The sequence below is a fragment of the Cyprinus carpio genome, chromosome B24, assembly GCF_018340385.1.
Source record: "Cyprinus carpio isolate SPL01 chromosome B24, ASM1834038v1, whole genome shotgun sequence".
In the NCBI taxonomy this organism is placed as follows: domain Eukaryota; kingdom Metazoa; phylum Chordata; class Actinopteri; order Cypriniformes; family Cyprinidae; genus Cyprinus; species Cyprinus carpio.
Genome location: NC_056620.1, coordinates 23,696,360 through 23,716,989, shown reverse-complemented (window position 1 = coordinate 23,716,989; position 20,630 = coordinate 23,696,360). Strand labels below are relative to the sequence as shown.

The 20,630-nt window shown below is 31.5% G+C and overlaps 2 protein-coding genes across 2 annotated transcripts; both read left to right on the top strand.

Moving 5' to 3' along the window:
- The first annotated feature begins 1,122 nt into the window (after positions 1-1,122).
- Positions 1,123-13,054, top strand: rheb (Ras homolog, mTORC1 binding). The gene is made up of 8 exons (XM_042752166.1): positions 1,123-1,407; positions 6,363-6,434; positions 6,997-7,064; positions 7,641-7,723; positions 8,097-8,153; positions 8,723-8,770; positions 11,126-11,207; positions 12,767-13,054. The coding sequence occupies exons 1-8, from the start codon at positions 1,356-1,358 to the stop codon at positions 12,857-12,859; spliced, it is 555 nt and encodes a 184-aa protein (XP_042608100.1). The 5' UTR covers positions 1,123-1,355; the 3' UTR covers positions 12,860-13,054.
- Positions 13,055-17,179: 4,125 nt separating this feature from the next.
- On the top strand, positions 17,180-20,426 carry LOC109057300 (gamma-crystallin N-B). The gene is made up of 3 exons (XM_019074528.2): positions 17,180-17,527; positions 18,731-18,876; positions 20,205-20,426. The coding sequence occupies exons 1-3, from the start codon at positions 17,195-17,197 to the stop codon at positions 20,338-20,340; spliced, it is 615 nt and encodes a 204-aa protein (XP_018930073.2). The 5' UTR covers positions 17,180-17,194; the 3' UTR covers positions 20,341-20,426.
- The last annotated feature ends 204 nt before the right edge of the window (positions 20,427-20,630 follow it).

Genomic DNA, 20,630 nt, shown 5'->3' with positions numbered 1-20,630 from the left:
CTATAGTCTATACAGTATTTAATGCAATAACTGCAATTAAATTAAAGAAAAATTAAGAGTAATCCCTTACTCTGCTTTTTTTTTTTAAGGGAAGAGTAATTAAATTAAAATAATTAATTACTTAGAAATGCATTACTCCCAACACTGGTTATTTCAGCCAGCCAAGACCAAGTCCTATCTACATAAATCAGGAAATCCTGAAATCTCAAAAACTGCCACACAGTAACATACTTCAATTAGCAACAAAATCTAAAATTAACTGTCCCATAAATAATGTTTTTATGCTCAAATTGCATTAAAAAAGTTTATATTTCAGGCTAGGCATCTACATTTATCATTATTAACCAGCATGCTGAAAGCATTTCATAATAAAGTGTTAAACTGGGGAAATGATCTGGAGATGGCAAGGAATAAAAATAAAGGATAAAGAAGAAAAAAAAAATGATACGGTACCGTTATGGAGGACGAAACCTGCCAAAACGATAAATAAATAAATACGCAAATAAATAAATAAATGTGTGTATAAATACACCCATTCTTGTTTAAATGCATATGCAATCAGTAAGATAAGTAATAATACTAGAAAGTGGAAAAGACCAAGACAAACGCAAAAAAACGGGGATTATTAGTTATAATAGGTTACTGTTTTTGAAAATGAAAAAATAAATGTAAAGCTTGTGTGTAGGTTTGTCTGTCCAGAAGAGGGCAGCAGATACTGACATTTATGCTTTTTCATACGCATCAAGAACCAAAGGGGAATATATATATATATATAAGACAAAATGCAGAAACACCTCTTAATTTCTTAATAAACTGTCGATTTTTCATGTTAGACATAGTCACTCAAAGTGAAAAAAATATTAAAATTTTTAATTTAATTGTGAAATTATGGTTAAATCAACTGATACGTTTCTTTTCAAATCTGAGTTGATGATCCACCATCGTTATGTCTTTCGAAAGGCACTTTTCAAGTAATAATCCGGCGTGTTATGATTGACAACCGCATTCATCCAATCACATGCGCACTTCTAGAACCGTAGAGTCCCGTTCAGCCAATGGTTGTGCGATTAACAGCGACGCGTCCCGCCTCTCAGGCCGAGCTCAACCAATCCTGCGCGCTCATTCTTGAATAGTTAACGCAGGTTTGAGGTGGGCAGTGACGCAGAGTCTGAGACTTTCCTCGTAATTTATCAACAATATTCGCTTCTTTCGGCGGAACGGATTTAATACTTTTCTCCACTTCGATATCCACGACGTTGAAACGCAATACCGGATCAAATCCATGTGATTTCGTTTGTTCCAGACCAGACGAGCCTCTTACATGTGGATATTGATGTGATAGGGAATAAATAAAGATGCCGCAGCCGAAATCGCGAAAGATCGCCGTCCTGGGCTACAGATCCGTCGGTGAGTGTCGTTGGCATCAGCTTTTGATATTTCCCCGCATGCATGAGATTCGTGAAAGTCACCCCGTGCGCGCGCTGCATCCTCGTTAGCGCATGCATTTAAGCACGAGCTGAAATATGCATGCTTTGTGACACATAAGATCATAAAACACACCCTGCATCCTCGTGCATATTCCCAAACTTGTCTTTAGGATGTGAGTGCTGTTCTGCAGGTGAACGCAGGCCTCGGTCCAGTGTCTTTATTCTGCATGTATGCATGCATTATGTTTCATGCATTTTCATTCTGTGTGTCTGTTCATATCTTGTATACACATGTCAGCATCTCAAGAGCTCTGTATTCATTTAGAGGAGGTTCGTCTTATTTCTATGAGGTTTTTATTATTTTAAATGCCACAGGCCCCAAACATGAGCATCCTCATGTGAGGGTCCCTCACCTTATATACTGTATAATTTCATGTATAAAGACCTGATTTAGATCGGTATACTATCTATTTACTATATAGGACATATTATGCCGGTATAATATTATATTTAGAAAAATTATAGTTTTTGTTGATTCTATTTTGTTAGAATGCAGTGGTTGATGCATTTTATAAATTTATTTAAATTTGTTTAAAATAGCTAAATAATATTGTTTATTGTTTACTTGCTGTATTTTTATTGTAAAAATACAAATTATTATTTTTTATTTTATTTTAATATGTTTATTTGAATCTTTTATTATTATTCATTTTTACATTTTAACAGTCCCCCCCCCCCCCAAACTTTTTAAGGACGGCAGATTAAAAACTCCTGATCTATAAACTGAATTAATACATTATTTCTAAATAATTCATATTGTGATGTTGTGAATGAGTGTGGATGCTGCAGGATTGTCCAATCAGAGACCAGATCCGAGTCTGAATTTTGACCCGTATTGATAATCAACCGATATATCGGCTGATATTTGACCGATAATTTGAGATTATCGGCATCAGCCAAAAACTTGCGATCTTATTTCATTTCCAATTAACAGTCAATATTAATAAATAATGCTTTTTAAAAAAAAAAAAATATTTAATTTTAAGTAAAGAACATATACAAATATGTATGTATATGTACATATAGATCATCATCTATAATATATATTCAGTATATATCCACATTATATTAATTATCTATTCTAAGTTGTTGTATCGGCAATCTAAAAAAAACTAAACTAAACTAAAATGTCAAACTCTGATCCACTGGAGCTGGATCCTGATCTTCTGTTCAGTATATAACCACAGACAGGTAGATCCAAATGCAGCGTTATTAAAGGGTAATCCAAATCAAAAACAGTCCAGGCAAGGGTCAAAACCAAACAAATCTCCAAAACACGAAACACGAACATCCACTAGGGAACCAAGGAAAAAAGCAGGGTGACATGCAACAAGGACTCCGTAAACAATGACAGAAACAACCAGGGTATTATAGACAGGTGCAAACAAGGTAAGTGGTGACAGATGAACACAATGAACAGTGATGAACAGATAAGGCTAGTGGGAAATGAAGTTCAGAAGGGGGTGACAATCAAGGGAAGTGAGACCTCTAGTGGCCACCCAGGGAGACACAGAACAGACCACAGTGACCTAAACTAAACTAAAATGTCAAACTCTGATCCACTGGAGCTGGATCCTGGTAAAGCGTTCACACAGAACACATGTTTGCTGATGTGTGCGACGCTTGAGAGAACATGCCAACAGCACATCAGGACACACATGAGTGGAGATCAGTCTTCGGGGACCGCTGGGTTCACATAATCACGACCAAACATTTAGCATGGATTCTTTGTACACACTGCACTCAGTTTCAAGCTCAAGTCACGGTGAAATCCAGTATGTTTGTTCAGTGTAGTGTATGTATTTAAATAAATACACCAAATGTTTGTTTGTTTGTTTTTGTAGCAGAATTAAATTAAAGTTGCATGTAGTTGAAAGCAGAGACATAAAGAAGGGTTTGTTATAAAATTTGGTTAATTGATAATTTGACCTCACCTGTCAATATTTCAGCCAAACAAATCTTACATATTTCAACTTTGGTCAGAGAAGCGTTAATTTAATGCCACTTTTTCAGTCAGTGACTTTGGCCCTTTGGAACCAATGAATTATTGAATCAATGTATTTATTTATTTATGTTTCGGACTAATATTTTTCGGTCACCAAAATTTAGGTGCATCAGGGTTATTTTAGTCAACTCAAATAAAAATTTAAAACCATGAAAAAATGTTACTTAAATGTGAACAGAAATAAAATAATATAGTTTTCATGTTAATTAACTAATAACTAACGCACTAAAATAACTAAAACTGAAATAACAATTAATAAAAACTATACAGACACATGTATAAAACAAAAGCTGCTAAAATGACAAAACTCCACAATATTACTAAAACTCTGAATAAAATTAAAATATAAAAACTGATTTGAAATATTAATAAAAACTATAAAAGTATATGATTGGGTTTTTACAAATTGTGTTTCATTTTTAAATTTTTTTTTTTTTTAGATGTTCATACTAGAATAGATTTAAATTTTTTTTTTTTTTTTTAAGGTTTGATTTGACTAGATTTTTTTTTTGTATTTGTAATGTTTTGTTTATGATCTGTATTGGTATTTAATTTATTTAAAGCATGCATTAAAATACATGTTTGCTTTATGTTAGATTTAATAAAGCGTCAACTCTTATAAGGTCATTTCAGGCCTCTAAACGGCAGATGCATGTGAACTTTAACCACAGATAGCGTGCTGTATGTTCAGACCTCCTCCGGTTGAGTCCTTCATGTTCTTTAAGTAGACTTAGTTCTGCATTCGTGATATTTCTGGCTCACAGCTAAATATCTGTCAATGCAGTAACCTTCACTCGTCTATACCAATGAAGACCTTTGAGTTTCTAATGATGGACTCAGTGCCTTCTGTGGAGTCTCAAACCATCCATAAACTGATTTCCAGAAGCAATGGAAATGATGGAAATGTACAGTATTCGTGCTGGTTTCAGACGAGGAGGACCTCTGCGTGTCCACTCCAGCGGTCACTGCCTCCCACATCTGGGCTTTGTTTGGGGTCACCCGGGGCTGATGGGAACTATATGTTCCTGATGCGTTTGCTCCTGTTTCACGCTCTATTTATAGAGCTGATGAGGAAGGATGCTTGAAATCCGATGCGCTTCCATTAAAACGGAGGGAAGGCAGTGCTGCTGCTGCTCTCTAATGGCTTTACGATCGAGAAACGCTTGTAATGAACAACTCAAACCTGACCTACAGTAGCAAGCAATGCCTTTTATAGACTCTTAATTCATATTCCCGGTCTGATTATGAAGGATTTATCTGTGATGTTGTTCGAATGGAAAACAACATCACTGCTTTATCTCTTAAATTCTTTTCTTTTTTGGTTGACATCAGCATTCGCTCACTTTATCAAGCTTTTATCCTCTTCTCTCCATCTTCCAGGGACTCTATGATAGATCCAATCATAAATATTAGAGGTCAGGTTTTGCCGATTTATCGGTACCGATAACTAGAGCAGTCAGTTATCGGTAAAATCCATACCGATACTTTACTCCACGTGGAGTTAAAAAACATCTGTATTTATATGAAATGTTAACACTTTACAATAAGAGTCCATTTCTAATGTAAACTAATGTTACAAAATGCTGTAGAAGTATTATTCATCATTATTAGTTTTAACAGTTGCTAATACATTTTTACATTTTTTAAGTTGTATTTTTTAACAGTAGTTAATAGACTATGAACTAACATGAATGATCAATGTACAATTAGCCTAATATTTTAATGTTTAATATTAATACATTGTTTTTACTTTAAAACGTACAATGCATTTTTGACAAAATTGTTCTGATTTATTTTTAATTTGTAATTATTTTAAACTACTTGTATAAGTAATTGAATAAAAATGCACATGAATTTGATAGTAAGCTCATTAATTAATAAAAAACAAATGTAGATCAAGCATAATTTTGGAATCTGATTGCCACTCCAAGAATCGAGTCAGATTGGGATCGTTTAATCTGTATTTTCTCTGTAATAACATGTGAAGTTGATATAGCTATCATAAATATAATAAATATATCCATAGGAGAAATCATTGCTGAAGACCTGCCTTTCATTTTAAAGAGCCAATAACCTTCTTTGTCGGTTTGTTAGATTTGAATGTGAGTGTTTGTTTTTGAATGTATCGTTTGAGCTCGTGAGGCAGAGTTGCTACAATTGTTACATTTTATTCCTGATTTAAATGTAGCTGACAAAATTTAAATTTTTAGAAGGTTGGACTTTATAAAAGCCATTTCAAAAGGGCTGGACGTGAATAAAAAGGACTTTAGTAATGCCTGCTTTTCACTAGTTTCGTCTAGTTTGTATTTTGTTTGTTTGTTCTCATTGAAGAATCGTGTTTGGATGTTCGGTTTGGAATTGTTTGATCAAACGTGTGTCTGCTCTTCCGTTCGGAGCGTCCCGGTGCTCCTGTGGGCTTTTCCCTGTGAATGAGAGATCGCATTTACAAACACTGGATGTGGAGAGGAACTGGCCGTTGTTATAGCAACAGGCTGCAGGGCAAATCTGCCCACACACTCGTTTCTGTGTGTGTGTGTGTGTGTGTGTGTGTGTGTGTGTGTGTGTCCTGCGTTACTACCACTATGGCAGCTTCATCACAAACGCTCTTCTGAATGGAGATGTGTTTCATCAGCAGGCATTCACACACTTCAGTAAATTCAGTACAGGGGTGAAAATAAGAGAAATAATACTTTGCAATAAAAAAATGAAGCTTTTTGTACAGGGGTGAAAATAAGACAAAAAATACTTTGCAATAAAAAATGAAGCTTTTTTGTGGCATGGTTGCAGTTTCTTGATAAATTATGCCATTTGGTTTGGTATGTTTATGTATTATTGTCTGACTGTGTTGATGGTGTGTTTCTGTGTTTCAGGGAAATCCTCCTTGACAATACAGTTTGTGGAAGGCCAGTTTGTCGACTCCTACGACCCCACGATTGAAAACAGTAAGTGAATCAGATCACATCCTACTGTGAAATGAATCATAATAATGCAGGGTTGAGAGTTGACACGTGATCTGTGAAGTGATCAAATAAATATAGATAACATGCATTTCTATTGCACTTATGACTAGTCTGCTCAGATTTGTAGACATTATGAATCAGTTCTGTGATTGTGACTCACTGAATCATTCGGTTACTTATCATCTGACTCACTGAACTGTGAATCATTCTTTCATATCTGATTCAATATGTGTAACTTTCAGATTTAAACAATTACTGACTAGTTGTTCATTTATAACTTGACGTGTACTTAAAGTTGAAACTGTGTTCAACATTGATGATAATCAGAAATGTTTCTTGAGCAGCAAATCATCATATTAGAATGATTTCTGAAGATCATGTGACACTGAAGACTGGAGTAATGATGATGAAAATACAGCTGCGCATCGCAGAAATAAATTACAGTTTAACAGAGATTCACATAGAAAACAGCTGATTTACATTGTAATAATATTTCACAATTTTTCTGATTTTTGATCTGGTGTCTTTTATTTCTTTTTTTCAGCATTTACGAAAATGATCACTGTGAACGGTCAGGAGTATCACCTGCAGCTGGTGGACACAGCAGGACAGGTGAGAATTTTTGATTTTTTTACAGGTTTTTGTTTTTTGAAAAAATACTTTTGTTTTATATAAAATTTTTTTGAGTCAATATCAGGCGTTAAATGCATGATTCTGAAACACATTTTAATGCAGAAACAAATTAAACCATGAACCTTTGACACAGCTAGACACAGATGCAGTGTTGTTGTTTTAACTAAAATAAAAAACAAAATAAAAATAATCATTAAAAATTCTTTTAGTTCATTATAAAAAAGCCAAAATAAAATATAAATATTATATGACAAATTAAAAAAGTGACAATTTAACCAAACATAAAATAATTTTAATTTGATGTACTAAAATCAATTCAACTGAAATAAAAGTAAATGAAAGCTAAATAAAAATATTCAAAGAAAAACATAACAAAATTATTAAAATGGAAACTGAAACTGAAAAAATATTAATAAATGTAATCGTTTATTAATAATACTATAATAGCGCTGCACAGATGGCAGAATGTTCTAATAGAAACATCATGTTGTGAATTCTTCGAATGGAATTTTGATCTCATCTCTCTGAAGAGTGTTTTGAATTCTTCTCTTTCAGGACGAATACTCTATTTTCCCGCAGACGTACTCCATAGACATCAACGGCTACATCCTGGTGTATTCAGTCACGTCAAATAAAAGGTGAGAGGTGCTGATGCTGGATCATTTCTCAGGCCTTCGAGGCTGATTCCTGATGTGAAGATGAAAATGACTCTTTATGAATAAAACATGGCATCAGATTGAATTCTCATTAGTTTGAGACATGATCTCAGCTCGCTCACAGAGGTATTAACTAAGATCAGATTTGATGTTCTGGACGTTAGTCGTGGTTTTGTTTCTGGTGAAGATAGTTTGGTTTTTGCACGAGCAGGTCTTTTATTGTTTTATGAATGATGCAGTAAGCCTCGAGATGTTTTACAGTGATTCTTATCCTCTGATTAATCATCTCCGCCTGTTTTATTCTCATTTTTAAATATCTGATAGTTTTCTGATCTGTCTCTCCCTCTTTTTGCAGTTTTGAAGTAGTAAAAGTTATCCATGAAAAGTTGTTGGATATGGTGGGAAAAGTACAGTAAGTATATATATATTTTTCTTAATTTAGCTTTTGCAAAGTTCAGTTTTTTATTTTAATGTTTTACTTTTTTTATTATTGTTTTTTATTTAGCTCTTGCAAAGTTCAGGTTTTACAAAATGTTTAATTTTATTTTTATTATGTATTTCTATATATTTGTTTAATTTCGCATCTGCAAAGATCATTTCTAAAGACAAAAATATATGTATTTTATTGTTTAGCATTTTTAGTTTTTTTTTTTTATATATTTATTTTAAAGTTCTTTTTTCCCCAAAGCAAAGTAATATTTAAAAACAAATATTAAATATTTTATTTATTTATTTATTTTTTAAGTAGAGTTTTTCTATTACTGAGACTGTACTTGTTTTTGTTTTGATAATATTACAGTTAACCCATTTTACTTCCACAATGTGATACATTTCTGAAGAAAACATGATATTTAACAAGGAAAAATCCATAAGAGCAGGAACATGCATTATGTGTAAATGATGCTTGCGTGTGTTAAACTGAGTTCATGTCTGTGTGTTATAAATGTTCATCAGTGATGTCCTAATGCCCTCTTTTCCCAGAGTACCCATAATGCTGGTGGGCAATAAGAAAGACCTTCACATGGAACGGTACGTGACTCCAGACTGTTTGATACCTTCACATGGAACGGTACGTGACTCCAGACTGTTTCTGCATGAGTTTGATCAAAAACATACTATTTTTTTAATGTGTTTGGAAGAGTTTTCTTCTGCTCATCAAGTCTGCATTTATTTGATCAAAAATACAGAAAAAAACAGTAATATTGTGATATATTATTACAACTTAAAATAATTGTTTTTAAATTTATTATACTTTAAATTATCATTTATTTCTGTGTGCAAAGCTGAATTTTTAGGATCATTATCACATGATCCTTTAGAAATCATTCTAATATGATGATTCATTATCAAAGTTGGAAAATAGTTCTGGGCTTAATATTTTTCAGAACATGTGATACTTTTTTTTAGGATACTTTGATGAGTAGTTAAAAAAAAAAAAAGAAACTATGTTTTTTAAATAGGAAATATTTTGTAATAACAATATACACTACTGGTCAGTAATTTTTTTTTCTTTCTTTTTTTTTAAATAAAATCAGTTGTATTATTGATAAATCACATTTTCTGTGTTTTAATTTAAAATGTTCTTTCAAGGAAAACTTTATTACAAAATGTGCTTTTCAAGTCTTTATTTCATTAATATTCTATTAAATGCACTTTTTTTCACATCAGATCTAAATCATATTTTGACTTTTCTTGATTTTGTTCTTCTGTGTTTGGTGTAAATCAGAGATTGATGACTTTATCTTCTTGATGATATTAGTTAGTCGCTCCTCACTAGAGCTCATATGATGAAGCGTTACACACACGCTCAGGAGGAATATTTCAAACAGTAGCTGACTGACTGGGAGTAAACAGGAAGTGATGTAACGGTGCTGGATCTGAGGCGGTAGTGTTTCCTTCAGAATGAGAACATAACGTGAGCCTCGGGGAGCAGGATGAGTTTGATTATTCCTGGACTGATGATGAACGATACACACACACACACACAACACACACACACACACACACACAACACTGACGCACACACACACACACACACACACACTGACACACACTGACACACACACACACACACACACTGACACACACACAGACACACACACACAGACACACACACTGACACACACACGCACGCACACGCACACACACGCACACACGCACGCACGCACGCACACACACACACACACACACACACATTCTCTCACGCACGCACACACACACACACACAAAAAAAAATTTGTCTCTTATGAACACAAGGTAAGTTTGTTTTTTGCTGTGATCTTTCACACACTGACACACACACACACACACATGACACACACCACAACCACACCACACACACACACTGACACACACCACACTCACACACACACACACACACACACACCACTGACACACACACACACTGACACACACACACACACACACGCACGCACACACACAATTCTCTCACACACACACACACACATTCTTTACACCCACACCACACACACACACACACACACACACACACACAACACACACACACACCATTCTCTCACACACACAGACACACACACACGCACACACACACTCGCTCACACTCACACACACTTCGTCTTTTTACACACACACTCTCACACACACACACACACACACACAGACACACACACACACTCACACACTCCACACACACACACACACACACACATTCTTTACACACGCACACACACACGCACACACATTCTCTCTCACACACACACACATTCTCCTCACACACACTCACTCACACACACACACACACACCATTCACACACATATACACACACACACATTCTCATACACACACACACACACACACACACACAAACACGCACACACTCTCACACACACACACACACACACACTAAAAGTTAAACTAAAATTAAAATCCAAACTAAAAATATATGTATAAAAATAACAGCTAATATTTATAAAATATTTAAATATTTATAAAAACTGTAATAGTATAAATAATGGTAAAATAATTTTTTTTTTATCAGAAAACTCTTTTTCATCAAGGTTTTATCATTAAAACTAATACTATCTAAAACATTTTTGCTAATTGAAATAAAGCTGAAATAAATGAAACTTTTTTTGTTTGAGTTTGCCTTAGAAACTAACTGGGGGGGGAATAATAAGTTGAAGTGGAAATAAATCTGAATAGTAATATAAAAATAAAAAGAAAACCTAATAAAAATGACAAATGCACATAATAAAACGACTAAACATTACAAAGAATAAAAGATGCAGAAGTTATTGCAGTGCAAAAGTTCAGTCATGAATGTGTCATTAGTGTTGTTCTGATCTCAGAGTTCAAGTGAAGGTCAGATGAACGCTGTATGAAGTATATTTCATCTTTCTCAGTGTGATCAGCTGTGAAGAGGGCAAAGCTTTGGCAGAATCATGGAACGCAGCGTTCATGGAGTCCTCAGCCAAAGAGAATCAGGTGATGATGCGTTTCCTGTCTCTTCCTCTTCCTCTTCCTCGAGTGTCTCTGTTCTTCTCTGAGGAACTGTCTGATGATTCTTCTGCGAGACACCAATGAGTCGAGGACGTCTGATCCAGCAGACCTTCAGTATTTGCATAATAATCAGTCCCTCTTATTATTATTCCAAAACCTTTTTATTTTTGGTGTTTTCATTATGTTTCTTTCTTTTTTTATATATATATTAGGTAGAAACACTGTTATAGTAATATCACTGAGATACTATTGTACATCAAGTTCAACTAAATGAAAATGAGAATTGATTTCTTGGCAATTAAAATAAAATTGGTTAATTTTTTTATTTTTCATTTTATTTCATTTAACACACACTTTTATGTAATTTTTTCATCAAATAATCCTGAAATGGGAAATTTTAAACTGTGTACATTTGTGTTATAATATAATATTAATTATTAATGCATCAATATGGCAATGAAAATTCAATGCAAAATTATGATTTGATAATAAATCCGTTTATGATGCCCAGTGCATTAAACATTTTTTTTTATGCATAATACAAATCTGTGGCCCATTTTCAGTGGTAAAATGTAAAAATAATAATAATAATATTTTTTAAATAGTTTTTGCATTAAAATAATGACATTTTGGTTAGTGGAATTTTTTTGAGGAGAATTTGTTTACAGATTTAATATTTTAAATTTTATTTTTTTGTTTTTTGTTGTGTTTTTATATGGGAAGATGCCCTTGATTTCTCATGTTATTGTGACATTGCTATATTTATATTTGTGTCTTTGCTATTATTTTCCTTTCTGGTGTTCTAATTAAAATGTGTTGTTGTTTTATTAATTTAAATGGTTTTTTAGACTACTGGCACTCCGGCAGTGTTATTTTAGCTTTTTTGAGATATTATAGTTTTTTGAATATTTACTGGCACTCCGGCAGTGTTATAAGTTTTAGTACTTTTGGTGTGTGTCATTTTTATGACTTTTGTTGTCAGTGTTATTTTTAGCTTTTTTGAGATATTATAGTTTTTTGGATATTTAAATTTTTTGTTTTAAAATTAGTGAAAATTAGATGCTTGATTAAAAACAAAAAAAAAAAAACTTTAAATTTTAAATTAATTTAAATTTAATTAAAAAATATTTTTCATTAATTACATTTTTTATGTAATTAAAAATATATATATACACCAGTTAATATTTTATTTCATTAAAATTTTTAATTCATTTAAATTAAAAAAAATTAAACTTTACATTTTAATTTAATTTAAATTTAATTTGTTTTTCATTTAATTTTTATTTTTATGTAATTAAATATATATATATATATATATATATATATATATATATTAATTTAAATTAAATTAATTTAAACTTTTTTTAACTTTTTTTTTATATGTAATAAAAAGATTATACCAGTCAACATTTTATTTCACTTAATGATGATAAAATATATATATATATATATTTTTTTTTTTTTGTTATTTTTTTAGCTGAAGTGGCATGAATGGATCGCGATCATGTTTTTTTCTCGTGATGTTTTCGTGTGTGTGTTCGCAGACGGCCGTGGAGGTGTTTAAGAGGATAATCCTGGAGGCGGAGAAGATAGACGGCGGCGCTCCTCAGGGCCGGACACCCTGCTCTATGATGTAGATAACCCCGCCCCCTCCCCGCCCTGACCCCGCCCCTCTCCCACAGTCTGCCCCGCCCACCGGAGAGCAAGCACAACCTTTTCTAGCAAGCATGTTTGTTCGTTTGAGGCTGGAGTTTGGGCTTGGCTTGTGTTTCTGCTCTGGTTCTAGGCTAAACAGATTTGAACAGGGTTCGAGACATTGATCTTGAGATGTTTGGTTGTGGTTTTTTTTTAAAGGGATTTGAGCAGGGTTTGTTTTTGGGGAACCGATCCCTCTACTTGAAGTGGCTAACTGCCTGTTTCCTGCATAGACATGTCCGCTTTTCCTTTTAAACCTTTTTTATACTTCATTTGACTTTACATTTTTTTTAGTTGTGTGATATTTCTCTTTTATTTATTCCTTTGTGAGACTGAATCTGTCCGTGACGTTCCTGAATAACACACAGCCTTACGTTTGTGTCTCGTTCTTCTCTACCTCTCATCCTCCGCTCTGTTCCCCCGAACCCTCTGGAATTTGTATATCGTGTTTCTTAAACGGTAATTATGGCCAATAAAGCTGGCAGCATTCATTCGGTTGTGAATGTTGTTGGACTTTTTTGATTGTAATCATTAAACGCAGCATTTTGTTTCACTATGACTCGAGTCGCTTGCTGTGATTTACAGAAATATGTGATTTAGGGTGTTATTTATTGTAAAGGTTGTTTGTTATAAATGTGTTCATTTTGACTGAGAAAAATGTGTTCCTTATGAGAAAATACTCTTAGATTAATATTTTTTTTCTTAATCATTAATATTTTAACACAAATGTTTTTTGATGGCAAAAATTATATGTATATACATTTTTCATGCTCAGTTTAAATAACGTAGAATGTTTTCATTAAAATAATGAGATGTTGGTGATATATGTATTATATATAGAATATGCTTAATTTAATGTAACATTTTATAATTATGTATAATTTTGATGAGATAAAATGTTTAACATTTTCGTTTAAAGTTGAGTTCCTTAAATATATGAAGCTAAAACTGAAATAAAAATTAAGAACTTTTATTGAAATATTTTTTTTAATTACTACAAATGACAAAAACCACAACAATGTTATTAAAACTAAATTAAAACAAATTCAGATAGAAATCATAAAAGTAAAAAATTATTTAGAATATTGCTGACTTAAAAAAAAAAAAATCAATGACATTTCTCAATTTTATTTAGTTTAAGTTGATTTACCAAATTCAAAATAAAACTGAAATAAAAGTTAAGAGAAACTTAAAAGACATATTTAAAAAAAAAAAATAATAAAAATGGTAAAAACACAACAAAATTACAAAAAAAAAACAATTAAAAAATTAAAATACAAATGAAAACAATATAAAAATAAAAATGAATTTAATATATTAATAAAACTATAATATCATATGAAAAAGTTTTGTCAGATTTCTTTCAGGTTTATATAAACGAAAACCTCTAAATAAATTAAAATATGAACTTTTTTAGAAATCCATTTAAAATATTCCAGGTATTTCTTTATGTTCTATTTTAATCAGAATATTTCAGACTAAACATGTTTTATTTTGGATATCGTTTTAATCCATCCTCTCAGTCTTTTATAAAATCCCTTGAACTAACAGAAGGCATTTCCTGAATGACATCATCCTGCAGGAAGTGACATCATTCTGGAGGGAAAACAGCACAAATGTCAGTAAGTCTAGTTTGGTTTGATTTGTTGTGTTATGTTTTTTTTTTGCTTTGTTTGTTTGTTTTTGTTTATATAAATTCATTCTTTTTGTTTGATCAAACAAAAAAAGATCAGAAGTTCAAAAGATGCTTAAAATATGCATTTATTTATTCATGTAAAGTGAATTAAACAGAAGGTTTAATCGAACCAGTTTCAATCCTTTGATTCATAAACGCTCAACAAGATGTGATTCTGAACAGGATTAATATTCTGATGCTGATAAAGACCAGACAGGATGATCTGATTAAAAACTAATTACACGTGTAATAATGAATCTGAAACGACTGGCTCGTTAAAAATGTGTTCACGAATGTTTACTGAAAGAAGTCGTTTATGCTTCATAAAAGCTCTTTTTATAGTCTGTATGTATGATTGAGTTTAGGGTTATTATTGCTAAATTAAGAAAAACAGCTTGAAATAAAAACTGCAACATTTTTAATTTTTATTTAGTTTAAGGTGATTTCCTTAGCTAAAACTACAACTGGAATAAAACTAATAAAACATTATTTAAAAAAATGAAATATAAAAAACTAAAAAATATTTTAACAACTAAACAAGCTAGTACAAATGACAAAAAACAACGAATTTACTATTAAAATTAAATTAAAAACTAACTAAAATTAAAATACAAACAGAATATATATATATATATATATATATATATATATATATATATATATTTATATATATAATATATATATATACAGTATATATATTCTCTCTCTCTCTTCCTATATATATGTATATATATATTAAAATAAACTAATAAAATAAAACAAATTTATTTAATTTAAATACATTTCAGTTATATATATTTCCTTAACTATATTAAAATTAAATAATTAAATATATAAAATTTATTTTATTTTTAATTCATTTCAGTTATATAAATTTATTTATATTTATTTAATTAAATAAATATTTAAATATATATGATATTTAGAATTTTAAACAAAATAATTATGTTTGTTGAAAATAAATGTAATATAATAAATCAGTAAGAGTGATGTATTTGTGTTCAGATCTGCTTTGAACGTGAGTGATGCTTGTTCGTGTTTCATCCTGATTAAGTGTAAAACATGAATAACATCTTTCCTCAAACCCTGGGATATGAAAGCAGAAGAATGATCTGATGCGCTCTGCTCTGTCAGGACGAGACACAAAGTCGAGCGAAGCAGAATCTATTGCGCTCAAAGCCCAGAATCAGCAGACGAGGAAAGCGTGGCGTCAGCAGAAGCTAAAGCTCTTCATTGTGCAGCGGCTCTCGCGAGATCCTGGGGCCCGTGTTTTTTGTTGTGTTATATTTTTGCTGTGGCTCTTTTGTGATTGTTGTTTATTTTGGCGTCAAAATTTTGTGTCTAATGTTTTATTGTTCTGGAAAGGTAAGAGTGTGATTGGTCAGGACTTCAGCAGAGTTTAGGCCAGAAACCACCAGAAACCCTGACCCTCCAACCTTTCAGGCGTATAATTATGCTGATCTTTGACCTCCTGTAGACCCCTTCACGCTTGCAGTCTTATTTTACTGTCACTGAGGTGCTATTATCTTTTTTGTTAATATTTTGAATTAGATTTTATTTTTATATGTATTTTTTGTTTTCATTTTAACCTTTTTTATTAGTTTTTGTTTTGTTTTTATTTCTGTGTAGTTTTTACTTATTTTTATTTATTAGTTTTAGTTTATTCCTTTTATTTTTACATTTAGTGTTAGTTTATTGTAATGCTTAAATTTAAAATATGAAATGTTACCTTGGAAACTAACAGATTTTTTTTTAATGATTTTTATTTTTTTATTTATTTTTTGTTATTAATTTTAAGGTTTTTATGGTTTTGGTTAACAATAATAGCTCAGGCTTGGAGAGATACTGTCATTGTTTTTACATTGCATTTACAGTTTGACAGTTAATATTTTTAATTAGATTTTAGTTAAAGTTTTAGTAATTTTTTTAAGAATTATTATTATTTTGTATTTTTTTTTAGTTTTTCATTTCTATATGTGTGTGTATATATATATATATATATATATATATATGTTGTAAAATATATTTCATTTCAGTTAATGTTTATTTTATTTTAAGTAATGTAAATGTTTCTAATGGTTTTAGTTTTAATAATAATCCAAGCTTGGAGAGTTTGTCATCATTTTTACATGACAGTTTGATATTGTAATTAAATTGATTTTTTTATAAATGTGTCTAAATAGTTTTTAATCATTTTTATGTATTAGTCTTAGTCTATAATGTTAGTCTGTTTATTTATTTATTTTTTATTTAGGTTAAGTTTACGCTGGCACTCAGTTAAAGTTGTGGCATTTTTTTTTGTGTCTATACAGTTTTTATTTATATATTTATTATTATCTATTTAGTCTTAGTTTACATTGATACTTTAAATGAAATGAAAAAAAAAGAAATGTTGCCATTGGGATTTTTTTTTTTTTTTTTGGGGTTTTTTTATATTTAAATTAATTTTATTTCAGCTAATGTCTATTTAATTTTTAAGTAATATTTGAATGATTTTAGTTTAAGTTAACAGTAATAACCTTGTCTTGGAGAGTTTCTCTCCTTTTTATATGACGCTTACAGTTTGACTTTCATCTTCAGAGTTTATTTTCCGCCCCTTAACATGAAGATTTCTGATTGCAGTCCTTCAGAAGAAGCCTGTTGTGATGCTCTGTTACAGTCTGAGCTCTTCTTCTCTGCTCCTCAGATCGTGTTTTACGAGGGCCGCTGCTTCACCGGCCGCCGGCTGGAGGTCTACGGAGACTGTGATAACTTCCAGGACCGAGGCTTCATGAACCGAGTGAACTCTGTCCGTGTGGAGAGCGGCGCCTGGATCTGCTTCGATCATCCCGACTTCAAGGGCCAGCAGTACATCCTCGAGCGCGGAGAGTACCCCGAGTTTCAGCGCTGGAACTCACACAACGATCACATGGGCTCCTGCAGACCGGTCAGGATGGTGAGAGCGACCCTCTAACTCTAATATACTAATACATACATATATATGTTATAGAAATACTCTTCAGAGATCAGATCACACATAGATGTTGTTTAGATGCTGTAAGATTTACAGTACTTTTGATCACTTTAGTGACAGATGTACTTATAAAAGTCCAAATATGTGTGTATTATGTAATTATAAAAGTCCAAATATGTCTCTTAAATGTGACTATAAAGAAGTTTCATTATAGTTTAAAATGCAGAATTTGTTAAATTTTAAATACATTATACATTTTCTTGCATTATACAACGATAAACGTCATCACTTGATGACCTCGTTACATTTTATTACCATGGAAAATAATTTGCAGGAATATTTGAGCATTACTAAAGCATTATTTTTTGCATTTTTTTTTCATTTTATTGTGATTTTTAGTTTTTTTTTTTTTTTAGAATTTTAATTTTAATTTTAGTTAAAAATTTAGTAATTTTGTTGTGTTTTTTATTAGTTTTTTTTTTTAAAGTCTATGTCATTGTAAATTTTTTTAAATAATTTTTATAGAACGTTAAGTTAAACTAGTTTATAAAACATGGGAAACTAGTTATTTTATTTTATTTCAGTTATTATAATTTTTTATTTTATGCAACTTTTTTATTTATTTTTTTAAATATTTTTTTTAAATTTTTTTTATGAATTATGGGATTTGTTATATCATTCAATAAGCTCTATTGTTGCCTATACATTTCATTTTAGAAATATTTAAAAAATTTGTTTCTAAAATGATACACGATGATGATACAGGGGGCAACTTTTTGAGCAACGTCTCACTGAGTAACACATTTCTGTCTGGATACTTTAGATCAGTCATGGGCCAATTTTATGTGTTGATGATTTAGGTGGCAAGTTTTTGAGCAACGTCTCACTAAATAAAGGTGCTTCACAGTGATGTCACACAATAACCTTTTTTTGTCTAAATGATTCCATAAAGAACCTTTAACATCTGAAGAACCTTTCAGTTTCACGAAAGCTTCTTTGTGGCGAAAGAAGGTTCTTCAGATTCTAAAAAGCAAAGAAAGAGATGCTTCTTACAGTTTATATAAAATTAGCGCCTTTATTTTTAAGAGTGCATGCTCCAAAAGTTGCCCTGTGTATGATCAGCACAAGTCTAGCACACTACCAAGGGCCGGGATGCATTAACACACGTGGTGTGTTTTCCTCCAGCACGGCGAGCACTACCGCATGCAGCTGTTCGAGGGCTGTAACTACACGGGGCAGTGCATGGATCTGTGTGACGACTGTCCCTTCCTCCAGAGCCGCGGCTTCAACACCAACTGTGTCAACTCTGTGCGAGTGTTCGGAGACGGAGCGTGAGTTCACTCGCATCAGTTATATTCACACTCCAGACTCATTCTCTTATTATAGAATTACTGTTCAGAGATCAGAACACACATCATGCTCAGCATCTTTGACCACTTTAGTGACCGATGCGCTTTAGTTTGAAGTGCAGCATCTCTTCTAGTAAAAGGGAGTTATTATTTTAGTGTTATTTATTTACTATTATAGTGTTTATTATTTTTTTTTAATTTAGCTCATTTTTTTTGTTTTCATTTAATTTAACTTTCAATACGATTTTATTGAAACTTAATATTTTTATATTTTATCAAAACATTTTTTTTAATTTAGCACTTATTTTATAAATGTATTTCATTTAGTTTTTGAAGTTACATTTTTTCATCTAATATTTATTCTTTACTATATTACTTTATTTAAATTACCAACATTTGTCTTAGTTTGTTATTTTGACATTGTTAGTGTCATTTCTAGTAATTTGTTGTATTATTTAGTTTTATTATTATTTTAGAACTTAAATTTTATTTCAGTTAGTTACCAAAGCAACATTTCTAATTTTTGTTGAAGTTCATTTTTCATCTAATATTCATATTTTATTTCAGCTGTATTTCTATTTCAATTTTTTTTGTCTTTTTATATATTTCTGTGTAGCTTTATTTTCTATTTTTAGTAGGTTTTTTTAGTAAATCTTTTTTGAAGTTCAAGTTTTCATTAATATACAGATTTTATCATTTTCTTTTCTTTTTTTTGTTTCAGCTTTTTCAATTATCATCTCTTTTGTACTAGTTAATGTGCTTTTTCCCCATATTTATTAGTATCTTTTTAGTTATATTTTTAGTAATTTAAGTGCTTTAACTTTTTTTTTTTTTTTTTTTTTTTTTGAAGTTTAATATTCACTTTTTATCATTTTACAATCTAATATCTGTGTCCCTGCAGCACAGAAGCAGTCATAAGCAGCACAGGTATATTTGTAGCAATAGACTACAATACATTGAATGAGTCACAATTATACATTTCTCTTTTATGACAAAAATCATTAGGATATTTAAGTAAAAGATCAGTTCCATGAAGATATTTAGTAAATGTCCTACCGTAAATATATCAAAACTTAATTTTTGATTAGTAATATGCATTGCTAAGAGTTCATTTAAACAATTTTAAAAGTGATTTTCTCAATATTTAGATTTTTTTGCACCCTCAGATTCCAGATTTTCAAATAGTTGTATCTCAGACAAATATTGTCCTCCTAACAAACCACACATCAATGGAGAGATTATTTATTCAGCTTTCAGATGATGTATACATCTCAGTTTCGAAAAATTGACCCTTATGATCTAATCTTCAGGTGGGTGATGTATGAAGAGCCGAACTTCCGCGGCCGCATGTACATCGTGGAGCGCGGTAATTACTGCAGTCATAACGAGTGGCAGGCGCAGAACCCCAACATCCAGTCCATCCGCAGGATCGTCAACTACTTCTAAACCCTCCATCCTGACCGTGACCCGTTTCTCTCTCAACATGTAAAATAAACTCAAAACCACAATCAAGATGGTATTTTATCACAAGAGTCTCTGTGTCTGCTCTGGACTTCATCACATCGCCGTCACGCTCCCATTTATAATCACACTGCTCTTCAAACGCTTGGGTTCAGTCTTTTTTTTAATTTTTTTTTTATAAATCAGTAATACTTTTATTAATGAAGGATGCATTAGTGTGATCAAAAGTGTCATTAAAGACATTTATAATGTCACAAAAGATTTCTATTTCAAAT